The following is an 8,892-nucleotide window of genomic DNA, read 5'->3' as shown; positions in this document are numbered from 1 at the left end:
AATATTCTGAATTTATGTACCTATTTTCATCACCTTATTTACACTCAAACACGGCATGCACACACACACACACACACACACACACACACACACACACACACACATACTGATGCTGTCTTTTGTCATCGTTTGCACAAAAAAAAAAAAAAGAGAATTCAGAATTTATAATGACGATATTCTGATTATATATATATATATATATATATATATATATATATATATTAAAGTGTATAATATGTGTTTAAGTGTGGGCACGTACATGTGTGGGTGTGTCTTTTAATAATTAAAAAGTGGGGCATATCTGTGAGAAAAACAATAAAGCAAGAGATAAACTTTGCCTTTCCATTGTCTGCAGCAGAATTATTATTATTATTATTTTAATTCTTCTATTTTTCAGTGGAAGCACATTAAGTAGTTTTTATTTTTATTTTAGGGAACTTTTCGTAGATGTGGACCAGCTTGTAAACAGAATATGTTTGACACATTTGCCAGTAGGGGCAACAGTGTACGAACGCTCTCGTGATTGAAATCTCGCGATGACACAGCCGAACAAAAGCTCGGCGGAACTGCATGCGGGCCTTCTTCCTGTTTAAACGATCACGTAAGTGTGGGAGCTATCTTCCTTCTGACACGAATCCTTCAATATCATAAACATCGTTTTGTTGATCATCTTACTTTAAAATACAAAGGAATAGACTGACATTGCACTTTAAGATCCCGCACGTATTTAACGTCAGACTTTGATGATGGTTGTAAATATAAGAAAGATAAACCCAGTGATCAGCATGCCTAGGTTCGTGTACTGAGAGATTTATGAAATGTACAATGCGACTGAACTAACGCCTAATTTTTTGTAATTTTTTTTTATGTCTTACAGCAAATGGCGGACAACGCCGGTGAGAGAGGAGGTTTTCGTGGGGGTTTCGGCACAGGTGGCCGCGGACGGGGCCGTGGCCGCGGCAGAGGCCGAGGCCGGGGCCGCGGAGCCCGCGGGGGCAAGGCCGAGGACAAGGAGGTGCGTACGGATCCCCGCATGGCTCAAACTCTGGCTGTTTCATCTGCTCAGACAGTTTCTTCCCCCAAGCTGTTGCTCTGATGAACTCTCATAGTCTCAGAGTAATCAACCACTGTGCAATAATAATAGCCTCAATCATATGCTTTAGCCTGTAACAATGCACCTTCAATAACCATGTCTACCTCATACTGCTGCACCTTTCACTTTTTTAAATTGTATATATGTTAAGAGCTGTCATTTGCCTATTTACTGTACAGTGAGCGAAAATAACCGAGTCAAATCCCCTGTCTTGTTTGACCTGACTTGGCCAAAAAAAAAAAATATTTTTATTTTATTTTTGTACATGTCACATCAAGAGAAGTTTAAGAAAACAAAACAAAGAATGTCATCCTTTAGCACTTGATATCTTAATTTACATGTGCAAAAAAGGAGTAGGAAGAAGTGTGAACGTATTTAATCCTACCCCCATTCACTAATCATTTAACCCGTATTTATAAATACTCAGACACTGTACTCTCACTGCTAAATGACTATTATAATATACTGTAATTATACTCTACCACATACCTATACATACACATAGTTGAATATTTCTATATATTTGTACACACATGCCCATATAAATATACTTATTTACACTATACTGTCTCTATTAACATCTGCTCTATATCTGTGTATATATCTACCTACACACATAATCACACTAAAAAATAAATCTGATTCTGATGTGTTTCTGTTAGTGGGTGCCAGTGACCAAGCTGGGCCGCCTGGTTAAGGACATGAAGATCAAGTCTCTGGAGGAGATCTACCTGTACTCTCTTCCCATCAAAGTAAGCAGCACGAAAACAGTTAAAACTACAAACGACGTTTAAAGATGTATTGTTATTGACAGGGAGCAATATCAGAGCTATGTCATGTAAATAAGGGCAGCAAATGAACCGGCCCAATAGCTTTTTAACAGTGAAATGCAATATACAGGAAGCCTGAGCGTATAAGGCTGCAATTATCAGTGCATAATGATGCTATCTCGACTTTTATATGCTTTGTTTACATATGAGCTCAGTTGGAAATTGCCACTATTTTTGTATAAACAAGCTAACGTTTAGATGCAGAAATTGTTGGGTTTGGTTGATTGGTTTGAAGGATGTGATGTTTTTTAACTGGATGCTAACAATCTGTCTCAAACAAGCAAATGCTCAAATATATACGTCCTCCCTTAGGAGTCTGAGATCATTGACTTCTTCCTGGGTTCTGGTCTGAAAGACGAGGTGTTGAAAATTATGCCCGTCCAGAAGCAGACCAGGGCTGGTCAACGCACAAGGTTTAAGGTGAGCATCAACTATGAAAGATCTCTATTTATGTTGTTGTGCTGTTGATGTCCAAATTAAACATGCACCACGTCTGCTTTTGCTTTACAGGCCTTTGTTGCCATTGGTGACTACAATGGCCACGTGGGTCTGGGTGTGAAGTGCTCCAAGGAGGTGGCCACAGCCATCCGTGGAGCCATCATCCTGGCCAAACTGTCCATCGTCCCTGTCAGGAGAGGTTACTGGGGTAACAAAATTGGCAAGCCCCACACTGTGCCCTGCAAGGTGACTGGTCGCTGCGGCTCTGTCCTGGTGCGTCTCATCCCAGCTCCCCGCGGTACCGGCATCGTGTCTGCACCTGTGCCCAAGAAGCTGCTCATGATGGCTGGTATTGATGACTGCTACACATCTGCCAGGGGCTGCACTGCCACCCTTGGCAACTTTGGTAAGAGTCTTTGTTCTTTTCCATTTGTTGTCTACGATTTTCTCCTAGCTCTGCTCAGCTGCACCTCTTCAGTGGTGTAGCGGTCGCCATCAGGAGAGAAAGAAACGAGTATTGCACGGCAGAAAGACACTTTATTTGTCTCTTTTGTTCGCTTTTAAATACTCAACACTTTTTTAAAAATTAAAAAATAGCACTATTTGGATTGATTTCCACGTTAAGCATCTACTCATCGTTTTGTTTCCTCCTCAGCCAAGGCCACCTTTGATGCAATCTCAAAGACTTACAGCTACCTGACCCCTGATCTTTGGAAGGAGACCATCTTCACCAAGTCTCCATACCAGGTCAGCACACAGCTCAGATTGGCATATTTTCTTGTGTTGGAGTGGTTTCGTATTTAACCAGACTTCCTTATTGTGCTGTTTCCAGGAGTTCACCGACCATCTGGCCAAGACTCACACCAGGGTGTCTGTGCAGAGGGGCCAGGCTGTGCAGGCTACCCCCTCCTAATTTTGTACAGAGAATCGTTGAATAAACGGTCTGAAACACCAACTTGATGTGCATTGACTTTTGTTGCATGTGCCACTTTAACTTGTACTGAGTGATCTGACACGCAGGTGTTTGCAGGGCAAATACAACTAGTATGTTTTTCATTATAATTATTTCAATTTCCAGCTTGGGATAAAGTATCATTGAGACACACATGGAAAAACACTTTGTCATAAGTAATTAGCCGTAAGGGGAGCACATCTCTCAGCTTTGTCAATTTTATGTGAAAAATGAATTCATTAATTCAAGCCCAGTGGAAAGTTAATGTCCATATCCCTTTATTGGTTTTGTAATTTTGGCAGATTTCTACTGAATGTTTTTTTTTTTTCTTCATTAGGATTATCCTAATTCATAAAAATTTAAGGATGTCAGCTCTTTTTTTTACCTTGTCTGCACACATTAATGATTGATACCGTGATGGTAGAAACCAAAGGTATATATGTGCATTATTACTATATACATATACGCATACATGCGTACACATACATAAATATACACATACAAACCCAATTTTTTTTTTTCTTTCTAGCTCTAAAATCATTTGAAGACAATTTGCTCGATTTTCTTTTCAGTGTGAAGTTTTTTGAAGGTTGAAACTTTTCATTCCATCTTTATTGCATTGTCTGACACGGTTCGTTCATAACATTTAATTTCAAAATAATCCCTGAAAGGAATTTGAAACTGGAAAAAAATTTGTTCAGAATTTTAAGTCATGATTTTGAAATGACTTAAAATATATTTTGAATATTTTCTGATTTATCTATAAATCCTTTGGATCACCTGGTCATCAGTAAAAATTGTCCCACCTGTAACCAGCAGGTAGAATCTGTAACCAGACTTTACTGTTTTAAAACTGAAATTACTTTAATTTAAATCTACCTGGAAATACATTTGCATCTGACGATGCCAGTAAAGATGCTTAACGGTTAATAGAACCTAACAGTTGCCCCTGACCCATTCAAAACCATATTGGACCTCGGGTTTCTAATAAAAAAAAAAAATGGCACAACACAATAAGTGACAAACTTTATTTTACAATTATTACATAGGACAGGAATAGAACTGATTTAAGCGCTCTGAGCCTGATCAGCCATCATTCGCTCTTTTTGCTTCATTAGACATTTCATCCCACTGGCATAGGCTCCCAAATCTCCATCTGAAAACAGGTAAATCCAGGTTAAAAACTAACCCTATAAAACATACCCAGTAAAATGTAACACCTCATTTCTGCTAATCTCTTTATTTTGTGTTTTATTTAATAAAAAAAAACTGAGCAAAGAAATGTAAACTTTAAAAGCTGAGACCAAACTTCAAAGACACCATACTTACAGCGAGACTGGAAGTTCTTGGACACCTGGGTGAACTGCTGGATTTCCTTGGAACAGTTCTGCTGGTAACTTGCCCCTTCTCTCTGATGGCAAGCCCTCATACGCTCCTGGATCACCTTCACAATCTCCTGATCCACCTTACTGTGGAGGGGAAACACAGGGTGAGCCTAGCTGACTTCCAAAAGAGGGAAATGTTCTTCCCTTATTTATTTTCCCCATCAGGCTTCTCTGTCACATCCTTTCTACTAAAAGAAAAACAAAAGATTTCCAGAATGAAGGGCAACCAACATCAACAAGCTGGCACAGTATACCTGAAGTACTTAAATGATATTCTTTATACAATATTTATGTAGAATTAATTTTACTGGTATTTTTAATCAGTAAATTGAAATTCCTTCAGTCCTGCATTGATCACATTGTAGCTTCAGTTCTTCAAACATCAATCCATAAAGATTAAATTAATGTAAATTCATTCAAATCTGAGCTCAAGTTTGTTTGCCTCAGTCTATCAGCTTTGAGCATCTACTACATATTTCCTTTCAGTGTTTTCTCTGGGAGGCCTTTTGAAATCTCTCCACAGGTATGTGAGGTTTTCACCTGGGTTCCTTCTGCTGCTCATGCATCATCTTAACTGCGTCCTTCAGCTTCCCCCACACCATCCTCCAATTCTGTGCTTTCTGGGATGGATTCTTCTCCAGCTTACATTCTGACCACCCTCTTTGTCTGCATTAATGTTATTACCAGGCAATGAGCAGTTCTCAGTGTTTGTTTTGCCCCCTCTGAAAAGAGTCGTTTCAGTCTAGATGAGTGATGTGCTATCAAAACCATTTGGCCAACTCCTGGGGGAGACTCCTATGTTGCTGCTGAGACGGCAGTCCCATCAGAACAGTCTCCCATCTCTACAAGGGCACTGTTTGGGGATTGTTGGTTTCCTCAGGTTGTTTTACTCAGATATTGAGTGTGGTTTAACATTCTCAGTTATGAGGACACAGACGTTCATAATAATAAAATCAGTTTTCGAATTTAAAAATGACCCCTACACGAATAAGTGAATGGATTCAAAATACTAAATCTCTGAGCATGTATTTTGCAAGACCCGATAGTACCTTATGTTCCTAACAGAGCTCTCCGTTCTCAGAGTGCAGCTTTACTTGTAGTTCCTAGTATCCAAATGTAGATTGGAGGGCGGTCCTTCTGATATTAGGAACCATTACTGGAACCAACTTCCAATCTGGGTAAAGGAGGCTGACACCACCTCCACCTTTAAAACCAAACTTAAAACCTTTCTGTTTAGTAAAGCCTATAGTTAGCGCTAGTAAACCTCTAGTTAGTGTAAACTCAAGTGTGTTAGAGTCAGTAGTCATAGCTGCAGCTATAGAACAAGACTATAATATATATAACATAGTTTTGTGGTAGATATGCTGCTATAGAGCTACGCTGCAGGGGGCACCCACATGATCCACTGGGCGACGGCCCTCACCCTCCTCTTCTCCTCTTCCATTTTTTTATTTATTATAAGTATCCCATAGCCATCATTGTTGTCCATTGTTCTTGTAGTTTTAGTTTGTTGTGCTTGCTGACATCCTGGCCTGCCCGCCCTCTGACCACCTCACTGTCTGCTGTCTACATCTGTTTATACAGTCATCCTTGTAGCGCACCACTTAGCCATTGTGTCTGTGTCTCTCCTTTCTCTGTTCTTCATTCTCTGTCCGTTTTCTCTTTTCCTGCTCTGGCTAGTTGGCCTCAGGCAGGAGGGTCCCTCCTTATGATCCAGGTCCTGCTCAAGGTTTCTCCCCTCCTAAAGGGGAGTTTTTCCTTGCCACTGTTTGGCTTAAGGTTTTTCTCCCACTAGGAGAGTTTTTACCTGCCATTGTTTATGTTGTGTAATAATTGCTCGGTGGTCATGTTCTGGGTCTCTGGAAAGTGCCTAGAGACAACTTCTGTTGTATTAGACGCTATATAAATAAAATTGAATTGAAAAATTGAAATGTATCCAATTGTATGAGCATCCGAATGTTACTGCTTTAAGGCTGATTTATGGTTCTGCGTCACACCAACGCAGACCCTACGGCGTACGGTGCACGTCGCCGCGTACCCTACGCCGTAACCTACGCCGTAAGCTAAGGCTGCACGATTAATCGTTAAAAAAATCGCGATCTCGATTCATGCTTGAACGCGATCTCATTTCCAAATTTTTTTTTTTAAAGATGGCTGCATAAAAAAAGGACTAGGCCTATGTTCTAGGTTGTTGTAGTCCTGTCATGGTCAACTATCATGTTGTCATGTTTGTTATATTTTGTTAATGATTGTGGATTACATTTGGAGAAACATCTACCTTTCTCATCACCTGACACATATTGCACATAAATATTGTTAAAATTGTTATTGTTAAAATTATTTAAAGACAAGAGAGATGTTTATTGTTTTTATGTTCAATGTCAGCTGTTACAGCAAAAAGCAGCCAGAGGAATAATTTGTTGCCTCAGAGCTACAGGATCTGTTACAAGTCCCCTTTCTGAAAGGGTGTTCAACTCAGGGAGGAACAAATATTGTTAAATTGTTATTATTGTTTAAATTATTTAAAGGTTTGTGTAAAGAAGACAAGAGATGTTTATTGTTATTATATTTTTGTTCAGCTGTTGCAAAGTTAAAGTAATAAGTGCAATCAATTTTATATTGGAAAAAAATCGTGAGAGAATCGTGATCTCAATTCTAAGCAAAAAAATCGTGATTCTCATTTTGTCCAGAATCGTGCAGCCCTACCGTAAGCTCTGCGTCGATTTAACGCAGAACCATAATTCCGGCTTTACTCACTAGTCTCTCCTCCACTGCATCTCAGCCTCGTAGTAACACATGTAGTCTCCCTCCACGCAGTCCGTCAGGTCGGGAACACGGCGGAACTTCTGGTGGTAGTACACAATCTTGTTGTTGGACCGAAGACTGTCCACAGCATCTGCACCAAAGGAGGTTAAGACACGTGATTCACACCGCAGATACAAGGCTTTGCAGCTTTCACTGTGTTTGCTACGTCCACAAATGACTTGAGCTAACATAACCAGGCTCGCCACCCGTCCCTTGAAATACGGAATTGTTCCGTAATTGGGAATTAAAAGTTGCGTTCCGTATTGAACCAATACAGACACATATCATGCTCTTATTTATTGATGTCATAATATACAGGTGAAGGTCGGAAAAATTGAATATATTGCAAAACTTAATTCGTAGTAAATTCAACTTAAGGTGAAACAAATATATTATTTCCCACTACATCCAAAGTGAGATATTTCAAGCCTTCGTTTGTTATAATTTTGGTGATTATGGATCACAGTTTATCACAGTTTATGAAAACCCCAAATAAAAAATCTCAAAAAATTTGAATATATTATCATATTATGAAATCAATAAACAATTCAATCATCAAAATTATAACAAATAAAGGCTTAACATATCTTGCTTTGCCTATAATGAGACTATGTACAGTAATATATATGTATTAGTTTCACCTTTTAAGCTGAATTATTGAAATAAATGAACTTTTACACCATATTCTTCACCTGTTATATATATTCTACATCTTGGCTGATGTGGACCTACATAGCGTAGGAGTCTATTTCAGTTGCTAGTATGGTTGGCTGTCTGTACAGTCATGCAAGTTCAATGCTATTAAAGCACTTTAAATCAAAGCGTTTTGTTTTTTCATAAAAAATAAATACATATGCATTTTAGAAATTTTGGGTGATGTCCTTTTTTGGCGCCTGCGCTGCTGAAATCAGGGTGTCCCTTATTTCTATTCCTGAAAAGGTGGCAACCCTAAACATAACTATACACATTAAAGACACTGCTGCTATTGATTTGGTGAAATTCTCTATGATGAGAAACAGAAGATTCATTAAACAGTAGGCATGTGTCCGTGCAGCATCAGTGAGTGTTCGAGGCTATCCTGTTAGCCTCGTTAGCTCCTGTTACCTCTGAATGTGGTGACAGGCACGTCCACGGCGTAGTAAAAGGCTTTGGACAGAATCAAAGCTGGGTTTGGAAGTGCTGTCTGCTTATTCTCAGCTGGAGTCTGCCGCGGAGGCTCAGGGTATGCCTCCTTGTCATGATCTGGCATCGTTGCTTTTTATTAACCAAGAATAAAGAAAATCCCCAGTTCGACCTCGACTAGTCTCCTTTCGAAGTCGCGCATGCGCAGTAGAGTTCGCACAATGGCGAATAAAGTCTGATTTATGGTTCTGCGTTACACCAACGCAG

At 39.5% G+C, this 8,892-nt stretch overlaps 2 protein-coding genes across 2 annotated transcripts; one reads left to right on the top strand and one right to left on the bottom strand.

Moving 5' to 3' along the window:
• The first annotated feature begins 473 nt into the window (after window positions 1-473).
• Window positions 474-3,316, top strand: rps2 (ribosomal protein S2). Its single transcript, XM_061711139.1, has 7 exons — window positions 474-601; window positions 878-1,015; window positions 1,756-1,845; window positions 2,236-2,343; window positions 2,434-2,767; window positions 3,017-3,108; window positions 3,194-3,316. Exons 2-7 carry the CDS (start codon window positions 881-883, stop codon window positions 3,272-3,274), a joined length of 840 nt encoding a protein of 279 aa, XP_061567123.1. The 5' UTR covers window positions 474-601; window positions 878-880; the 3' UTR covers window positions 3,275-3,316.
• Window positions 3,317-4,330: 1,014 nt separating this feature from the next.
• ndufb10 (NADH:ubiquinone oxidoreductase subunit B10) lies at window positions 4,331-8,834 on the bottom strand. The gene is made up of 4 exons (XM_061711756.1): window positions 8,608-8,834; window positions 7,456-7,594; window positions 4,643-4,782; window positions 4,331-4,469 (listed from the first exon to the last, which is right to left on the bottom strand). The coding sequence occupies exons 1-4, from the start codon at window positions 8,750-8,752 to the stop codon at window positions 4,381-4,383; spliced, it is 513 nt and encodes a 170-aa protein (XP_061567740.1). The 5' UTR covers window positions 8,753-8,834; the 3' UTR covers window positions 4,331-4,380.
• Between the last annotated feature and the right edge of the window lie 58 nt (window positions 8,835-8,892).

The sequence above is a fragment of the Cololabis saira genome, chromosome 21, assembly GCF_033807715.1.
Source record: "Cololabis saira isolate AMF1-May2022 chromosome 21, fColSai1.1, whole genome shotgun sequence".
Classification (NCBI taxonomy): Eukaryota; Metazoa; Chordata; class Actinopteri; order Beloniformes; family Belonidae; genus Cololabis; species Cololabis saira.
Note: the sequence above shows the minus strand (reverse complement) of the source record. Positions and strands in the feature narration are given on the sequence as shown.

Bases quoted from the DNA above. Each gene is read 5' to 3' on its own strand.
- rps2 (XM_061711139.1), top strand. From the start codon at position 881: ATGGCGGACAACGCCGGTGAGAGAGGAGGTTTTCGTGGGGGTTTCGGC. The intron at 2,344-2,433 runs GTGAGCATCAAC...TTTGCTTTACAG, and splicing joins GTCAACGCACAAGGTTTAAG to GCCTTTGTTGCCATTGGTGA. The intron at 2,768-3,016 runs GTAAGAGTCTTT...TTTCCTCCTCAG, and splicing joins TGCCACCCTTGGCAACTTTG to CCAAGGCCACCTTTGATGCA.
- ndufb10 (XM_061711756.1), bottom strand. From the start codon at position 8,752: ATGCCAGATCATGACAAGGAGGCATACCCTGAGCCTCCGCGGCAGACT. The intron at 7,595-8,607 runs GTAACAGGAGCT...CCTTTGGTGCAG, and splicing joins GCCTGTCACCACATTCAGAG to ATGCTGTGGACAGTCTTCGG. The intron at 4,783-7,455 runs GTGAGTAAAGCC...TCCCCTCCACAG, and splicing joins ATGCAGTGGAGGAGAGACTA to TAAGGTGGATCAGGAGATTG.